Raw genomic sequence first — 19,719 nt, forward strand, 5'->3', positions numbered from 1 at the left:
TCGGCCAGCGACGCAGCCCAGCCYGGCAGCGTGGGCCGCTCGCAAGGAGCCCGAACGGCTGGGGGAGGGGCGCCCGCCTCTTCGGGCTCGTCAGCGGCGCTCCGCCCCTCCCGCCGCCCCGCTCCCCGCCGGCCCCGCCGCCCCAGGCCTGAGCGGACGCGGCGCGGGAAGGAGCCGGTGTGGCTGCAGCGGCGGCAGGTACCCGGGTACACGACCCCTTTCTAGCCAAACGTGCTGGAGAATAGTGCTGGTCTTCCCCGCCGGCGCGACAGTGGCGGGCGCCTTAGCGACGAGCCCGCGAAATGGCCAAGCGTTGGTAAATGAACTGTCCTGCACGCTGCTGGAAGCGCTCAGGGTTCCTCCAGCAGTACGCCGCGCTAGGGCTTGTAAAGAATTAAAATGGGAATTTACGCCAACTGTGCCAAAAAAAAGTAACTGATAATAGTATCCTATATGTGTGTATTGCAATTCAAAATTATCTTAAAACTAAGGACATGAAAGTTCATGACAATGCATGACGTTGTGAGCAGCTTCAAAATTAACTGAGACTGGCACTGAAGTATGTACCTGCTTTGATGGGTTTTAATTCAAACCAGTCGGCATTTGGGTCAGTAACCATATTCGTAATGGGAAGTAGTGGAAATTACATGACTGGCTGTTGAGAAGTTTGTTAGAAGCAKAAAACCCAATGATCTCTTTAGTGTTTTCTGTAAAAAAAGATTTTAAGTTGTGAAACTGACACCTGTGAGTTCTGAAATCCTGAAGAAACTGGTGAGTGAAGAAACATCTGTTCAGTAAATCAACACTAGTTTCAGCACAGCATGCTTTGTTAAGAGTCTTACTTTCCTCCTCTATAAGCCCAATTAAAATTGAACATAATTTTATCTAGCATTTTAAATTTGGTTTAAGCATTGCTTTATCTTATCCAAGTTTATTTCATAAGTCAAAAGTGAAAAGTTCATCTTGTAAATGAAAAATCTGTATGACTTACAGAAGTCTCCTTCATATGAACATGCAATTGTTTTCCTCACATACCTTGGAATTGTAATGTGAGATGCACAAGGCCTGGCGTTCTTGAAAGAGGTACTTTATGTGCCACCCTTTGAGATCACCTGAGAGAGTTTGGYTCTCATTCTGTTATTTGCATGCCTGTGTAAACTGTAGCTGAGGTGCTCTGGATTTTGTTCGCTGGAGGATACAGAATCTGTTCCACTTACAAATTCTACAGTTACAAAAATTGTTACTAATTCAGTTAAAAAATATATGCTCTTTTTCTAAAATACCACAGAGCTGTAATAAATAACATAGGGTCTATTCTATTAGTTTCAGTTCCATATTTATAGGCATCCAATCTATTAGGAGGTGACAGACAAAAGGTAAAACCACGAACATTTGATAAGACAGCTGCAAAACAGCTGGTCAGAATTGGTCATGGTAATAGTTCTGGTTCTGGTTTTTGGATAGAATGCAGAGCAATCTGAGTTATCATTCTTTCTGAATGTCTTTGTTGCTATCACTGGTTATGAGAAAAGGTCCAGAAGGATGACCCAGAGCTATGCGTCTTCAACCTAAGCAACATACTTGTTGCAACGTATGTTAGATTTGTCTTCCTAAACTCATTAATTTAAAATTAATTGTTGTTGCAAAGCATAAAATAAAAATACTTTGTGAGACAAAATAACATTAATTTCAGTACAACAAAGTACTAACTCTTCACCCTTCCAAACTTAGTCCCTTTGTGCATTTCCTAGGCAGGGATGCCCTCCCCCCCAAGAATGAATTATAAAAACTTTGCTTTATCTAACATGCAATTATCAGTATGACCTTGGACCTTTTTAATTATTATTTTTACTTCCTTTGCAAAATCTTAACTGGCTGGACTTTCCCCTTTCTCCTTACACTTSCCGACATCTCAGCTCACGGGAAATGCTGTGCCTCGGGGCATGCGCACGGAGAGTGCCGGTGCAGAGGCACGTGGAGTGCTGGGGCTACAGCCGGGCGCGTTTGGGGCGAGTGGTCTCCGTCAGGGGCTCGAATGCCGGAAATCCTGTGCGAAGGTAAACTGAGAGCCTCTCGGGCTCTGTTCTGGGGGCGCAGGGAGGTCTCAGGAGTTGCGGAGTTGACATTGGTTCCTTTGCTTTCTTGTTTCACCCCGCCTGGTGGTGGAATTTGCCATGTGAAGAACCCTCGCTGAAGCCGGCGCTGTCAGCCGCTGCCGCCCCGCGTCCGGCCGGCGGCTGGGCCTTGTCCGCTCTCCTGGTGCTTGCTGCCCGCTCGGTGCCTGCTGCCCGCTCGGTGCCTGCCGCCCTCCTGGTGCTTGCCGCCCTCTTCGTGCTTGCCGCCCGCTCGGTGCCTGCCGCCCTCAGGCGCACAGGGAGCGCCCCTCAGCGGTGCCCGCGGCCCCGGAGGCGGGAATGGAGTCTGGCGGCGAGGGTGGGTCCCTCCTGCGCAGGCTCAGTCCCTTCSCACGCACTTTGTGGGGCGCTTCAGGGTCAGAATTGCCCGCGGTGACGGAGCAGGTGGCAGCGGGGCACTCTTCTCGGGTGCCACAGCAGGGCCGGCGGGGCAACACTGGTATGGGGACAGGGATGTTGGACTGCCCGCGGCAGTGTTCACGGGAACTGAGGCGAATCTGTCAGGGCACAAACACCCGGTGCTGCACAAGCAGCTCTCTTAACACTTAGTTACTTAAATCTCTACTAGTTCTTACACTTTTCTCCTTTTTGGGAGACTTCCTGTGTTTTGTAGTGCAGCCTTGAAAGTGCTTGTTTTGTTTCAATCGGTAGAAAATAATTTGAAAGATTTTGTTGTCCTTCTAGTGTGTATTTTGTCCTAAGTAGAACACCTTCGAAATAGTTCATTAAGTAGATTCAAATTTTCTGGTTTTACTCTATGTAAAATTATGTATTTGGATATTTGAAAACATCCAGTGTTTTCTATTGATGAACTTTTTAAAAGCTATTAGAATTAACTATGGTTTAAAATTGCATAAAAGTTTGTGGTAAATCACTTGCTTWGTGGAGTAGAGAAATATTTGGAAACTTCCTCCACCCTGTATTAGATACAGATCCCGGTTCCCCATCAGCAGGATAGGGGATGCAAAGTTCATTGCAGCATGAGAAGGGGAAAAGATGTATCACCGGGATTTGCAAGAAACTGCTTGAAGATTTTTGTATTTTCTTGAGGTATATTCTTTAGCCTGACTTCTTGCAGCTTAGCTTGCCACTACTGAGGGAAGTAAATTTTTTCTAAAGGCATCTCTGATATAGAACAAATAAAAGCAATAAAGGGACTACAAAACAAATCATTATCATTAAAGGTAGTTGATACATAATAGGGTAAAAATTTGTACCTTTTTTGTATGCTTTCATTTTGCATAGGAAAGAAAAGAATTCAAATTATAGCAGATCGTAAATTAAAATTACTTCATTTTAGCTTTCCTAGTATCTGCCCCAATGTCAGTGATAGCAGTGTAGTACAATACATTACGTGGCTTTTTATTCTCTGAAGAGGGTTGTGCAGACATCAAAAGAAATCCACCTATATCCAACTTTTTGGAATGATTTCAGTGCATTGCTGAGGCTGCACAAATAATGCATACAGTTGAAGAGCATTCAAGTTTGCTGAAGTTATTGATAATTTTAGTTTAGTTATGTAGAATACATAATTGTCAGCGCTGTGTATACAAATTGGTGTATATTCTAAGAAACCAAATTCATACTTAACAAATATTATTAGATAAGGTTGTAGCTTCCACTATAATTTGGGGATTAGGTTGTTTTTATTTAGTGAAATGGCGATTCCAGTGATGGCGTGTGACTGGTCAATAACCTGTAATACAAAGGGAATCAACCTTCTGGAGTAGAAGCCATCTCACTTCCCTTTACCACCAGTGGTTGTATTTTCTGGCAGTTTCTGGACCCCAGTTTGGGACTGTGGCCTGGTGTGAGCAAGCCTAAGTCATGCAGCACCAGCATGTTAAAAAGCTCCGCTTTTCCTTCTTAGTAGTAGCATGATAGCACAAGTGCCCTTCAAAGGCAGTATTCTAAATTTGAAAACCTACCAAGTGGGCTAACTTCATAGTACTTGTGAGCATGTCAGTGTTCACTGTTGSGAACTTTTTGTGAGAAGAGTCCAGGCTGTAGATTCTTCTCAAGTTTACCTTAGAACATGATAATGTAGAGATAGTGATTTTTAAGTAGTTGTGATGGAAATTGAGTGCTTTGATATTTTCTCATTACAGGTGCCTCAGAAGTGACTTCTTCTCAATACAGCGACCATACAGGATCAAATAAAAATGGTCATCTGTTTTTCAAATACTTGAGTTTGTTGTTTGTAACAGCATGGTTTATTGTGAAAAGTGAATGAAGAATCTTTCTGGACATTTWAAAAAATGCTTTGTGTGAGGCAGGTTTGCTTGTTTACATTGAGACGTTACCAAGCTCGGACTCTATGTAGTGATCTGCTTTTGAGCCAGATAAATAGCTGCACCCATGAGGATGAAGTATTCAGCCTTGTTGGAAGGAACAAGGCCAGACTTTCTGAAAAGCATGTGGGAATTGCATTGAACATGCTGTGGCAATTGCAAAAGAAGAGGCCATTTCTCTTAAGGACTAGTGACTATGTAAGAAGTCACTCCCAGTTTCTTGCCCTTTGCATTTTGGCAGAAAACAAGGTGGAACACATGGAAGATGAGGCCATAGTGGACACCTTATATAGTGTCCTGAGGTAAAGAGCATTAAATACATTTATTATTTGGCAATAAAAAGAGAAGGAATATTGACTACAGAGCAATCCTATAAGGAAACTGTAATGAGACTGCCCTGCCACAGTTTCTGTACTCTTGACTGTGTGGCACAGATGGATAATGTCCTGTGCCTCAGTTTTGGAGATGCTGGCAGAATAGATCTGTTTTGCAGTCCCAGTAAATATGTTTTATGATTATTATGAATTAAGATTATTCATGCACAAATATTTATAATATTTTTGAATGGAGGGAGTGATACAAAAGTAAAACAGTATGATAGATAATGAGAGGATGTAGAAAGGATGTATGTCTTATTTCTTTATAACTGTTGATGCAGACTGCAAAGTTTTATGTCTCTTTTGAAGGCTCAATGCYGAAGACCACATTTCTCTAGCAGAAGTGCTTGTTACAGAAGCATGGAAAAGATTAAAAAGGTAAGTATTGTACTGCGGTGCCTTGTGAAAAGTGTAAGTGGCAAGCATGATCGGCTTCATGTGAGGTTACACAAGAGTTCTCAAGGAGTATTTATGTTTAAAACATGAATTTTTAAATGTCAGTTGTATTTTTCAAGGTTATGAAGATTATACATACAGATTTTGGTACACAAATGCTTGAGAGATTCAGGTACTGAACAACAGGGTCTGACATTTGAGATTTTGAAATATATTGTTTGTGTAGATTTATATGTTTGAAGTAAATTGCAGGTTTTCATATTTACAATTTTATCTCAGTGCTTGCTCTCCAGCTCTTAAATGGTTATTAGAATCATGCTTATCTCAATTTTAGTAAAAACATTTTGTATTTAAGTGGCAACTTTTTCCCTTTGTGCATTTTGGTGTTGCATTTTGTTGTCTTCTTTTTTTGATACTGTAATTTTTATTCTTTAATCTCTGAGTAATGGCAGAACATAGTGTCAGTTTTGGCACCAGCTTCACAGTATTGCTTCTTCTTAATGTGGGCAATGTAAATAAATACAGTGTAGCTTGAAAACAAAATTATATTCAAGTAATAAATTGCTCATATTGACATTATGACATATGTGAAATATAATCTATTTCATGTCATTGCTTGAGAATATAATCTTTATGGATTTCTTAGGCTGATCTGGTTAAGTGAAGGACAACTAATTCTTGTATAACTCCATATACACAACTAATTCTTGTAGAATTCCATATACACAACATGCTTTAATATTAAACACCTAGGTGTTTTGCTTAGATACTTTGTTTTCTTGTTTTGTACTTTAGCTATAAGCTTGATTTCTATATAATTGTTAAAATAGATTTTTGTCTTATTAACTAGAAATAAAAGGTATATATCCTGTCTGTCTTTAATGTCTTGACAGGCTTAGTTTGCCAGCTCTGTCTAAATTTGCACTGTGCTTATGCAAGCAACATAGGCACTTCAGTCCTGTAATTGGCCAAGTGGCTCATATTGTGGACATGAAACTGGATTCTATACAGGATATAAGGTAAGTGTCAGAATGAAGCTAAGAAGCAGCAGAAGCATTATGTTGCAGTTGCTGGTCTGTCTTTGCTGAACACCTTCCCTTCTCTCAACTGGAGGTTGCGTTTCTTCAGTTTGGGGTTTATGGGAAAAAAGTGTTTCGTATTTGTGCRTTAATTGACAAGTGAATGCATTTTCCCAATGACTTTACAAAGAATTTCCTTATAACCAATCTAAACAATTAAAACTACTGCTTGGTTATTTATATTGCTTATAAAGATTTCATAATTTGCACTGTTCYACTTACCGAACAGCAGATATTTAGAATCAGATTTATCCTGATTCCAAACATGGACTTTTTTGATAATTTAGAGGCTATTGACTCACCAAAAGATGCTTTTCTCCCTTTTTTTCTCCCTTGACATTGTTAGTCTCTACTACGACATGGATTTGTTACCAGCAATAAGGGCATTTAAAGCAGTGTTTGGTTTATTTCTCTTCAGAGMTTTTCTTTTCTGGTCAAGTTGAATTAATAAATTCTCTTGCTGGCATGTCTAGCACATTACCCTCATACTTAAATTACTTGAAACATAGCCCTAGTGAAAGGAGGCCATCTCCTTTTTTCTTGCTTCTGTTCCCCTGGGGCTTTTACATCAAGGGTTCCTCTGCTTTGTATAGCACTAGCAGTCCCAACCCTTATTTTTGTAGATGTGAGGAGCCTGCTTATGAAACTCCTTGAATGGAACTGCATTTCTTTACTGAAATCACCTTCCCTGTGGTCATAAGTTTTATTCCCTTACAAAGGGATTMTTTCTTTAAGAGTGACAATGACTCTTCTCCCCGTTCTGTCACTTGGGAATTGTTTGGGTTTCTTTAGTGTCTGTTGAACAGAAAAGATCTTTTTGCAAATATGAATCAGGCAAATCAGGGCCTGGCTTTAGGCAAATGCTTTTATCATGCACAACTTTGTAAGGGATGGCTAAAAAATCCAAGTAATTTTCWGAAGTTCACTGAAAGCGGAATTTTTACTTTAGTAGGATAAATAGTTTTTGCTCATTCATTTTTTCTGCATTGGATTTAAAATTCTTTTTGCACAGAAGCCAACAACACCTCAACTACCCTTCCTTTCTTCCTTCCTTTCTTTGTGCACTTCATTTAAGAAATTTATTACTATGTTCAATGTGTAAATGTAAAATCTTTTCAATTTGTTAGGGTCTTGTCAGTTTTGATGATCAGCATATCTGATGTTATCACAGAGAGTTTTCGAGATCGATTACTACACAAGGCTGAGCAGCTCCTAGAAGAAAAGGATGAAGTCCACTTCAACTATGCTAGAAGAATAGTACAGTTTCTCCAGAATGTTAAGCTGAGATATCATCCRTTGCTAGAAAAATGCAACAGGATTTTCCTTGAAAGTGCCTCCCATATTGATGTCCACAGTATGAGTCATATTTTYGGACTGTATGAGCAGCTGGGTTTTGACAATGCTGAGTTCCGCTTGATGGCTAAACAACTGCTGTCTGAATCTATGGATGATTACTATGATCCTGAAACTTTTGTAAAATTATTTTTTGCTCTTGGGCCTATGGCAGGATCCAAGATTAGAGAAAGGTAAGTTTRTTAATGAGTTTGTCTTATTTATGATAGACATATTCTTGCACAGAAATTAAAAATGTGCTGGTTTTTGGAGGAATCGCTGAGCCCATCTGTGAGCTGAGCCTTAGGTTTCCTGGTTGTAACGTTGTAGCCATGATTTCATCGTGGAAGCACTGTCAAAGCACTTTGTTTTTCTGAAAAGTTAAATCAGATCCATCAATCAAGGGGTGTGTGAATGCTGTGTATAGCTCTGTCTCAGACTACAGCCCTCCTTTCACAGTGGATAGTGGTGAAAACCTTTCTGTCTTCCTCCTGAGAGGAAATATGTGTTGCTATTTCCTTTTTAAGACTGTCAGTAGCTGAAAAAGCCTGAGTCTTGTCCTGTGCCAGATTGCTGACATCCTGTTCTTTATGAAACCAGCAGCAGGGAACACTTCAGCATTTATTCAGAGCATAGTATTGTGTGATGTATTTTTTTTTMTCTGCATTATTTTCTTGTGCTACAAAATCTTATTTGGAGTGGTATTACTCATGGGTCTCTCAAARCCTGTAGTTTTAGGCACATTTTTCTGTAATAGTTACAGTGAGTCATATTTTCATACTTCTCTTCATGAACATCTGCCTATATTCAGAGATTTGGATATGCTGCKAGCCTGTGTTGGTTTTGCCATAGCTGATTTAGTTCCAAAAGCTTTTCCTAGATTTTTTTAAGTTTATTTTGTTTATGATAAACACTGGCTTTAATTACTGCAGAACCAGTTCTGTTCATGTTTGATTCTCTTACTTGTAGCTTGTTGTTTAGTGTCTTACAGTACCTTCCTTATTTCTTGTCTACTTTTAGAATTGTTGGACTCACTGGTTTCTTACATAAGAACAGTATGCACTGATCCRACACACTCACACCCCTTTATCTGTGCTATATAGACCAACTGCTTAGAAGAAAAGTCCACAGAACAAAACTCTATAGTTTGGGAGTATTCTGCTTCCGAAAGTAGTCTTAGGTTCATTTCCTCATAGATAAACAAAATGGCAGATAGATAAACAAAATCTTCGCCAGAGATTTTCAACTGTTTTTCATTGGAAAATGTGTCTTTTCCTCTTTAGGTTGCTAGTAACTGCAGCACACATGGCAGAGGAATTTAGCAGTCACCAAGTACTGGTGATACTGAAGACGATGCAGAAAATGAAATGCAGAAATTCTCATCTACTCAAAAAGTAATTTTTTTTATACTACTAAGAAGTTGTATTCTCTAGGTAAACTTCCATTAGCATGGAATACTGTGTAGTATCCAGTAAGTTAGGAGTGGCGGGTATATCACTTGCAACAAATGCTTATACACTGTAAAGAAATGGCTGTTACAGATTTTAGAATATTGCAGCTTGATCCAGAAATAATTGAGGCAGTTTAGGAATTTTGAAGAAAAGCATTTCACCCTTGCCAAATTACTGTCACATGGTATCTGTCTAATTTACAAATATATGATCCTATTGCAGTAAACTTAAACCTCTAACAATTACCATAAACTCATGAGAATGCAGTAATTTGCAAAGAATGCGTTCTGTCTTGGAGATCCTGTTACCTTTGTGAATTGTTTGTTCAAACGTCATTGTGTCATATTTTGGACTGTTAAAGCTTGTGTCTTTAAGAACCTGGGCCACATTTTCTGCAGTTTTGAACTGAACACTGTTTATAGGGAGAGGTAGTGTCTGTCATACAGTGAAGGGAAAAGAATTGATGTTTTGGTCACAGACCATGTAGCATTAGATACATCAGAGATGCAGCAAAGTTACGTGCAGGTTGTGAGCAATTATTGGATTGAAGGTAGTGAAATAAACTAAAGAGATCCTTGAAAGAAAAAGGATGTACTTGTGGAACAAAGGGATACTGGAAGGGAAGACCAGGTGAATTAATGCCTTTTCTTCTTGAGTCTTACAGTCCAAAGAAGRTCTTAAGGTATTGTTTTTCCCTACAAATCTATCCCCTTCTGCAGCTTTAGACCAACATAGCTGTAGCAACAGCACCAGCTTCAGCACCACCATACTCACTGAAGCTGTGATGCTGTTCTAGTTTACTGGGTWCTTGGTTCACTCTAAATTTAACTGATTGTGAAATCTGCAACAAAAATTACTGGTGTGAAGTAGCTGATTTGTTGTCATGAGGGCTTTAATTTTGCCATTGCATAAGTGGAGAGAAGCTRCTCTATCTTAAGTGGAATAGTGTCAAAATATGTGTGGAGAGGAGTGCAGGTGTGTGAAGCCCTCCACATAGGTACTGTGCACCCCCTTTTCATGCAGGACGTTAAGGTTTGCAGTATCTTTTATATGAACTTAATATTGTATAATCTTTCTTTCTTTGCAATCAGAATGGCTTCTGTTCTGCACAAACACTTGGATAGCTATCAAGTATTACAGTTGGTAAAGTTAACGCAGTACTTGGTGGCGTTACATTGCCAGGATCTGGAGCTGTTTGCCAAACTGAAAATGTTACTATTAGGGTAAGTGTGTATTCTTGGAAACTTAGCTATTCAAGTTTTAAAAGTACTCAAAGATTTTAAATAGCAAGCTAAGATGTTATTGTTTTGTTTCCATAAAATATGAAGAAGTAACAAACTGTTGCAAGTATTTGATGCAATTAAACATGTAAATCAGAGGATAGAAAGTAGACATTGCCTTTACTATAAACACAACCGTATCTGCTAATAGAGATGATATAATTAAATTTTTTTTTTGCTCCTTTGTCCTTTGACTGCTGTAATAGTCCTTTGACATGGAAATGACAACAAATTTTGATTGGTACTTGATAAGGATGGGTAGGTATTAATATTGTCTTTGRTGTTTGACAGAAGAAGTAATGAAAAAGACACAGTAAGACAAGTGTGCCACAGAGGTACTCTTTTGATTGAAGAACTGTCCAGTTAGTTCTTAGTCTTGTACAGTTGCAACAGAAAGTTGCCATAGAAGAGATCTTGTTTCCATTGCTCAGCCTCTGTAGGAATTTAGTGCCTTGGCTGTATGATTTTTTTTGTGGATGATGTCTTCATGTTTCTCTGGCATCTCAAAACCTTGCGCTTTCTAGGACAGAAATCACAGAAATTAACCAGGCTCATAAACCCACAGATACTCTTGACAAATGTGGACCTTCTGGCCTTACTAAGAACTGTGTTTATCAGTAACAGTTGTAATCTCACCAGCTGATTGAGCTGCTCACTGTCTTCCCTTTTGTCAGTTTTGAATAAATTAGAAGGAAGAAGTTACTCTCACTGAAAAAAAGATGTGTGATTTCTGCTAAATCATTAATACTCTGCTTATTTTATATTTGATGTACAGCTTTTGACTTCCAAATTGGAATTTTCAAGCATGTAATTTGTTTAAATACCTGAACTTTGTCACTACTGATGGACTTTTTATTTCTATCTCTCTTCCAGTTACTTAAAATTTAGTGTGATACCTGCCAATACTGCAGCCATAATTCGTGTTCTGGCCATGCTTCCTTCTTTTCAAGTGGAGGAAATGATTATAAACAAAGCAGCAGCAATTCTGCCTCAATGCAGGCTCCAGCATTTGAATTACATTGCTACAGCTCTTGTCAAATGGAATCATCATGGCCAGTTACACTGGCAAAACAGTTCTGAGCTATGTGCCAAACTTCTGCAAAAACTCAATGATTGTGGATTTCAGAGGCTTCAGAAAGCCAACGACTTAAATCTTCTGTTGGAAGAACTTACACATGTGAATGGGGAGTGGTTTGAAGAAGTCCTGAGTGAGGAAACTATGGTCATGTGTCAACGCTTGATAGATCAAATAACGTGGGCAAATGTATTACCCTTGTCTATTTTTCTCATAAAATCAGACCACCGTTGTCCTACATTATTTGACAGAATAGCTTCTGTGACTGTTGAAAATATAGACAAGGTATTAAAGGTTTTCTTTCTATCTACTGTGAGTTATTCAGTAAGGAAGGACAGTTTTGTAGCTGTGTTTCAAAGCACAATCCACACAGTGTTTTTAAGAGTTTTCTTCAGAATACCTGATTCAGAGATGATCTCTTTTTGTGCTCACTTAAAGCTGTTTTGCTTCTATGTATATAATTTTGCGTTTCTTATTAATATTCATTTCTTTTTTATTGTTCACTGAGTGTTAGATCAGCCATAATCCTTTGCATTCAACTTTACATTTGATGACCTTAATTTTTTTAAAGTTCTTTATACCCTAAAACATGACATGGTGAATATTTTAGCATTACTCATTGCTGTGAGAATTCCCCCAATAGCCTGTCTGTTTGGTCTAAATTGCCCTTTTTTTCTTTCTATCTTTTTTCTCATTTTCAATCTGGTGTTCATATAAATCTTCTATTTTATTCTGTTGCAGTTTAGTTTCTTTAAGAACATTTTATGCAAAACCTTAGAAGATTCTCTAAGTGTATAGAAATACTTGGATCACCTACATGAAATAGATTTTAAGTTTTAGTTGTGGCTGCAATTTTACTATTACTGCATTTTATTTTGTATTATTTTCACCAGGAAAAGTTCACCTAGGAAAAAGTTAGAAAACAGCTCTAGTCTTAAACCTTCCAATTCTGAATTAATTATAAAACTTTTCTTTATTATAAAGTAATATTAGGATATTTTGCAGTGACTTGATTTAGGATGTCTTTTTTTTTCAGATCCACCCCACTGAAATCTATTTTATTCTCCTCCTTTTCTCTGCTTTGAATTATGACCCTCCTGACAATGAAGACTTCTTTAACAGTTGTATCCAACATCTTACTTGTAACTTGAGTAAGTGCAATAGACAAAGATTTTTACTGAATGAAAATGGGTATAGAATGGCACTTTGGTTAAGCAAATTATATGTAAGTATGTTACTATTAACATTCTGCCTGCTGTGGTTGACAATATTCAAGCATTGACAATATTCAATTTTGGGTATTGTTTCACCCGTTAAAAATGACGGGGATGTTGATAAGGGACTAGCAAAGGATTTTTGGCATAGTAAAATACAAGTGAAGATTCTAATTAATTCACTGTGCAGTTATTGGATAGAATTGTTTTGAGGTTCCCCAAGGAATCATCATTTGGGAAAAGGATACATTTTGTGATTCATCTCAAAGAAGTAGTTAAAATTGTAGAGGAAGTGTGTACAGATTTATGTACTGCATTAAGAGAGAAAATCAGACGTTTTGAAAGCCGAGGGAAAGGGCATTGCAAATCCTGCCGATTTTGTTGTGTGTTAATATTGATTTCTCTCTGGTTTTTCAAGATCATCTGGAAACTTACCACTTGGTGTTGCTTGGTCATGTTTTGGCAATGGCTGGGTATTTTCCTCCAGTTCTAATAACAAAGATATTTAATGTTTGTTTCCTAAGCAAACTGGATGCTCAACTTAAAGGTAGGTATCTAGCTCTCTGATTAATTTGATTGTGTAGCATTTGATGTAAAATGCAATTGTGGACCTGCATATGACTTGAGATGTAGAATTGCTCTTTAAATTCTGTTTCCAGGAAAGACATCCTCTATATAACATGGTCATAATTTGAGTGCTAAAAGTGAAGGAATGAACAAAAATCTATCCTTTGTTTTAAAAGTACTGACCTGTCTTGCAGATGAGAGAAAGTAATGTAAAACAAATTTTATAGTTAACTTACTGCCTTCAGTTTTTAATAACTTTTCAATTTTATTGGAAATAAAATTAACTGTCTGTGGTGTTTGTTACTAGAAGTGGTCACAAAACTGAAGAAATAATGTAGGATTCTTGTCTGCAAGAAATGTATGCTACCTGTCTCTTCTCTCTAAGTAAGAGACTGAGTGACTGTTTCATTCCTCTCTACCTGTTACATTGTTATCAATGTACTCTTGGATTTTGCCCTCACCTACTTCATTAAATTTACATGATAGAAGCAATTTCTGTCTTCTGTCTTGCTGTTGTTCTTAATATTGAGCAGAGCTGGTTTTCTTCATTTATTTTCTCAGGAATTTTGAGAATCTTTCTAAAATTCTGCAGCATGAATTCTATAAATGCCATAGTATATAGATATTTGCATTTCTAGTCAAGAATTTCAAGGTTAACATTTAGTTAGTTTGTTGGATTTTTCACATTTCACTTCACATATTTCTATGTTTTTTTTTACAATCAGTCCTGCCTGATAAGGTGAAGCAGAGGGTCCACTCAAGCCTCATGAAATTGAACAGAGCAGTCTGTCTGGAATGCCCAGAGTTTCACATCCCTTGGTTTCATGGGCCATATTGTCAACGTGTCTTTCAGAACAGTAAGTAATTTAGGAGAGGGAGACCTGCTCTTGTAACTAATAATAGTCTATTTTTTACCAGTATACTAGATGTTCCTTCTAAAACTGTCACACTGATAACTAGCACACAACAGAAAATCAGGAAGGCACACCCCACTCTGCTGAGCATGTATTCTTGAAAAGTGCAAATGCTTAGTAGTGCAACTGGGAGCAAAGCAGTTTTCCTTGTGAGAATTAATGTAACAGAGATGGGATATTTCTTCGTAAGAATTAAAATTTAAATACATAGAGGCAGTGTATATGGCATGAAGGATGGAAAGGCAGGAAGAGGATCATTCAGTACTAGTGGAGATGGGCCATTTTGCTCTCTGCTTCATTTCCAAGACTGAAAATTTGACTTAAATTTTTCAAGGTAAACATTTTTACTGCCTGCTTTTGATCCCGCCTTCTTCATCAAAGAATCAAGATCCATCAGGGAAGAGATAGAGAAGTAGGCTAGTGATCAAGTGTATTAGCTGAGATCTTTCCGAATAGTGATCAATTGGGAAAATCCATCTTATGCTAACACATCCCCTCCACTAATTCTCRTGGGGAGATCTGCTATGTTACACATAGAACTCAGCTATTTGTCTCTGAGACTGAAGATGTTTAATGGAGCAAGGTGTTAGTCTACAGTGGACAGAGAAGTGGCAGATAGTGTGGTGTGTCTGTAATAAAGACAAGATGAGTAATTATGTGTCTAAACATGATTAAAAGCAAACAAAATCCAACAGCTGAAACCTAAAACTTAAGTTTCTCTAGTCTGTGAATGGAAAAACCCTGAGACCCAAAGTCTGAATTTGAAATTTGTGCTTAATAACATGCACCTGCCAATTTCTATCTAAAATACTATCACTTTGTCTCTGAATTATGATGGAATAACACTCGGGATCTGTGGAAAAGATTTATTTCAGCAGCCTAGCTGTCAAAAAATGCGATRTCTCAAGGCATTATTTTCAGAATTCTGTCTGTGAAAGTTTTGATAGATTAATATTTATTTTGTCTTTGTAGGCACGAGCCGAAAAAATCCACTGCGACAGCATATTCACAGAATCCTGACAGAGATCTTAGGAGGGAGCCATTACTCAAGAATATCTGTTCTCACACCATACTACTATGAAATAGGTGAGAAGGTTTAAAAGGCTTAAAACTCTAAAATTGGTTATGGAGCCTTCTCTCATCACAGTTGTCACCAGGATTAGGAAGCTCCTGGTCATATGGCCACAAGATATTRCAAAGAAGAAATTGTTGTATAAAATACAATTTCCAAAAAGTTCTGCATAATATAAATAACACTGTGTATCTCTAATTATGGCTATGACTTAGTTTTTCTAGAAATAAACATTGTACAGATGAAATTGTTTCACCTGGTCAGTAAACAGGTTTGTTGTGTTTTCTGGCAGATTTTGAGTGTGTCCTGGATGTAAATAAAAAGCCTCTGTCCTATATGGCTCAGAATATCCCTTTGGATGGTGTGGGGCAAATACACTTGAGACATGACATCAAGGATGAAGGGACAAAGGYTCTGCCACCAGGAACTCAAAAGTTAGTAAATGCTGTTTTTGAATTCAAGTATCTCTAGATAAATAGGAGGAAAATGATTTGTCTAGATTCAGGGAGTTAATTTTTGCTTTCTGAGAATTGTCAGGTTTATCTAGTCTTGCTACAACTATCAGTACTGAACTAGAAATATCACTTCCTGCTATTCAGGTAGGACCTGAAAGTAAATGCACTTTTTTACTGTTTGCAGAATTGCTTTGGAGTTTCTTGATTCAAAAGCTTTTAGCAAAGACTATTCACGTYATCTGAAAGGAGAACCCGCAGTGAAAAAGCGACATCTGGAAATGCTGGGGTACCGGGTAGTTCAGGTGAGCAGTCAGCAATAGTTTGTGTTCTTTCTGCATTGTGTCAGCAGAAATTATCCATTTTCTTTGCAACAGATTTAGAGATGGTTTTAYTGTTAAAATCACCTACTGGGAGAGAGCAATTTTTGTATTTAGGGGGGAAGTTCCCAGCTGTTCTCAAAATGGTGTTAGGACTTCACAGAACTTACTCTTTCTCTGAAAGAGCATGAAGCAAAACTGAAGTCAAAAGGTCCCAGTCTTGCCTTACTTGTAGGCAAACTAGCAATCTCAGTGTAGCCTGAGTAAAGGAGAAAAAGTGAATTATTTAAGTTTCATTTCAATTCACTGAAGATTTCTATGATAGAGAAAGATTGAACATACCTTTGTTGAGTGGTAAGACAGTTTTGGCAGCTTCCAGATGGGATATGGATGCTGTTTGCTGCAGTGATAGTGCTGTGACATGGAATCTAGAGGCCAGAGATAATTCATCACCAGTATTGAAACATTTGGGTAATGGAGACTGATGAATGCAGAGGATCCTGTATATTTAATTACAATTACTCACCCTAATTTTAGCTGGAATCCTTCTTTAAGTCAAATTTTGTTTACTGGGGTTTTTTTCCTAAACAGAATAATAATCTTTTTTCATGTTATACTACTGATACACCRTTCCAGTCTGATACATTAACATTGCAAACTACAGTGATCTGGGATTTTTCTCTCAATTGGGTTTTAAAGATGGGATGGTGTAATGGAGTTGTCACAGCCTGTATTGCATGGGCATCTGTTTTATATCTCTGCAACTGTGCTGCTTTTTGGAAGCAAGCTGACTGTACTTATATAAAGGAGAATCTTACAGTAAGAAATGGATCTTCTCAGTATTAGAGTAAGCCTGGCTTTTGGAAGGACATAGGTGGTAAATATCTTCAACTGAAGAACAACAGATATWAGAGAGCCTTTTCTTTGCTCTTAGATGGTATATGGCTTACACCAATGTTAACAGTCAGTTTGTACCATTTTTTYCTACAGATTTCTCACTTTGAATGGAATTCTATGGTTCTGTCAACACAAGATGAACAGCTGGAATACCTGAGACAGCAGCTCTATGGAATACAGTGAAGTCAGACATGCAGTCTAGAGTAGTTTTATAAAAACAGTTTACGTACCATCAAATGCCTCGTAATCCTGGAATACTTAAGTTTCAAAAATCTCTTTATCTGTGTCACCTGGACCAAAGCTTGCCAAGGTCATCAGATGTAAAAAGATTTAATCCTCAATTTGTTAGGGATTGGAAAAGGTAAGTCACAGTGGAACATGAAGATGTGATAAAGATGCTTAAAATTTCCTGTTGTCTGGAAGCTATTATGAATACATGAATTTGGCAGTTTTGCCATAAAATTACATTATCTCCTAAATAAATAACACAGAGGTTTAGCCAGACATAAAACTCTCCAAAAAAAAAGTTGGAAATACTCTTGACTAGGAGAGTGGAGTAAGCAATCTACTGTCTGTCCTCCAGCATGTGGCAGAAGGAGCAGTTAGGAATCAAACTGTATCTTTACTGTGAAAATGAGAAACTAATGCAGATTGAAAAGCAGATTTACTAAGAATAGTGGTGCTTTTAGAGCCATTCATTTTCCCTTCTTGGAACAGAGGTACTGTGGGGGACTGTGCCAGGGAAGCACAGTGTTGCGTGGTGAAGAACCTCCAGCTGCTTCTACCCTCTGATGTGGTGTGTGCATAGTATGGCTGAGCCTTATGGAGCACCCTCACAACATAAAAACCCTGCCAAGATTTGTGCAGGAGGCATCAGACACTGAGATGTAGAAGGAAGAAGTGGAATGGCCAAGAGAATGTTCACTGTAGAGAAGTAACTGTAGGGGTGGTCCATGCTTGGCAAATCATTCCATTTTCACAGGCAGCTACATTGTGCCTACAGCTGCCATCACCTTGGACAACTGCGAGCTGTGCCTCTTTTCTCACATGTGCAATGAGGATATATTTTCTTGCTTATTTAGTAGAAGCAGGAGACATTCTTCTACCACTTCACTTGAAGCCTGGCAGAGATAATAAAACTGCATTTCTGAATTGGCCATTATACATCTGGATGTCACATTGGGGTTTTTTACTATTCAGTAGTAGAAGAAACGTTTTTTATTAATGCAATACAAATCAGGACAGGAATGGAAAGTCAAAAAAAACCAACAGTACTGATCTAAGCTGCAAGGTACTTTCCTTCTGAGGCAGCTCTCATGTTTGTGGGATGATTGACAAAGCTAGTACACTAGACATTTAAGGTTATCAAATGGACAAGGGCTCCAAGATGTAATGAGTGCTTTGAGAAAATGACACGGAAAGCACAGCACACAGAAAGATTATTTGCACATTATATTTTGCMTAAAATGGAGAAGACAGTCATAAATACAGGTTAGTATCTCAGAAGGTGGGCTACAGGGTGAAGAGCTGTGGCATAACTCTGCTTATGTACAGATGGCCTTCAGGAAGCAACCTTGAAGTGTAAGAAAGGTGGCAGTGGCTGAAGKCATCTGTCTTGGGTTGTCACTTGTTTTGAGCTGAACCCTGCTTTTCAGGGTTCTAGCAGTCAATGTAACAAGCGATTTGTCTTCAAATTATGTATGGATAAAGTTACAAGTATGCACCATGGGAAAGGGATTAAAACTTATTATGAGTGGTCCAGAAAGTGCATTGACAAAAAACAAAAAAAACCCAATTCAGTAAAATGTCTTGTCCTTGATTCTTTGCAGTCAATCTTTCCATAATAAATTAGCAACTGTTAGAGTGGATGGGTGGTGTAAACCAGTGATCTAACTGAAGCAAATAAAAAGATGCTAAGAACAGCTGCAGGTTTGGGTACTAAAGGGCATAATAGAAAAAATGTCCCGCAGATTAAGTACKGGTGGACAGTAATCTACTGAAATGAGCTATGATGGCTGTGCCCTTCGCGTATGCTTAACCCTGTCTCATAGGAAGGCAATGCCAGGAGTCATTTGATAGTTGGAATTGCTGTTCAGTCAGGTGTGGTTGGATTCTTTTCCAGTTTTCCTGCTACACCAGTTGTAATTAGATTTAGATTATGAAAKCCTTTAGATTTATGACACGCTATATGTGCAAAGGAGAAATCCTTTGAGGAGATACTCTACAAAAAAATGGTAARCATGCTGTGAAGAAAACTGAGCGCTCTATTTTGGGCAAAGGCTGTACTAAGAAATCTATGTCCAGTCAATATGATAGTGATGATGAGCTAATCACTGAAAAAGACACCATCAAGTGATACTTTTATGGTTTTAAAAACAAAGTTTAATTGTTAAAAGTTTAAATGTCAAAATGCATTAACTCTATAGTAAATGAAAAAAGTCACAAGTATTTGCTGATGATAATTCTTTTAGGATTCTTTCATGAATGCTTGTTAYTGACCTCTGATCTCTGAGAAAAACTTCCATAATATATTTGTTTTGGAAATAAATATAAAAGCATAAAAAAAGTGGAAAATCCTTGTAATCAGAAGTCTAAACGTAGTAGGTGAAACAGTAAWGCTACTAACCTTTCATCTCCTCTGTCTGCTTGTATAGTTTTGGCTGAGACTGGCATATATTATAGTATTAAGCCACTTTTGTTTACARCATTAAGTTAAATTCCAAGCTAAATTATTTTTATGAGGTCTGTGATGAAAATACTTCCAAGATACCGCTGAAGAGTGCAGGATTTACATGCATTACTAAAAGGGGAAATCCACCCATACAAACAGCCAGTTAGAATAAAATTAGCTACCATTAGCTATACAT

At 38.1% G+C, this 19,719-nt stretch overlaps 1 protein-coding gene across 2 annotated transcripts; it reads left to right on the forward strand.

Moving 5' to 3' along the window:
* Window positions 1–24: 24 nt before the first annotated feature.
* FASTKD1 (FAST kinase domains 1) lies at window positions 25–19,700 on the forward strand. Of its 2 annotated transcripts, none has more exons than XM_057371704.1 (16): window positions 25–316; window positions 1,917–2,057; window positions 4,244–4,728; window positions 5,113–5,181; window positions 6,093–6,218; window positions 7,406–7,804; window positions 8,894–9,004; window positions 10,153–10,284; window positions 11,215–11,701; window positions 12,453–12,567; window positions 13,049–13,177; window positions 13,923–14,054; window positions 15,084–15,197; window positions 15,476–15,617; window positions 15,823–15,940; window positions 16,946–19,700. In XM_057371704.1, exons 3-16 carry the CDS (start codon window positions 4,394–4,396, stop codon window positions 17,033–17,035), a joined length of 2,499 nt encoding a protein of 832 aa, XP_057227687.1. In that variant the 5' UTR covers window positions 25–316; window positions 1,917–2,057; window positions 4,244–4,393; the 3' UTR covers window positions 17,036–19,700. The 2 variants fall into 2 exon arrangements, with proteins under 2 accessions (XP_057227687.1, XP_057227688.1); XM_057371705.1 differs by having other exon boundaries at window positions 25–198.
* Window positions 19,701–19,719: the final 19 nt, after the last annotated feature.

This window comes from Malurus melanocephalus, unplaced genomic scaffold, assembly GCF_030028575.1.
Source record: "Malurus melanocephalus ecotype Western Australia unplaced genomic scaffold, MMel_1.1 scaffold_155, whole genome shotgun sequence".
Taxonomy (NCBI): Eukaryota; Metazoa; Chordata; class Aves; order Passeriformes; family Maluridae; genus Malurus; species Malurus melanocephalus.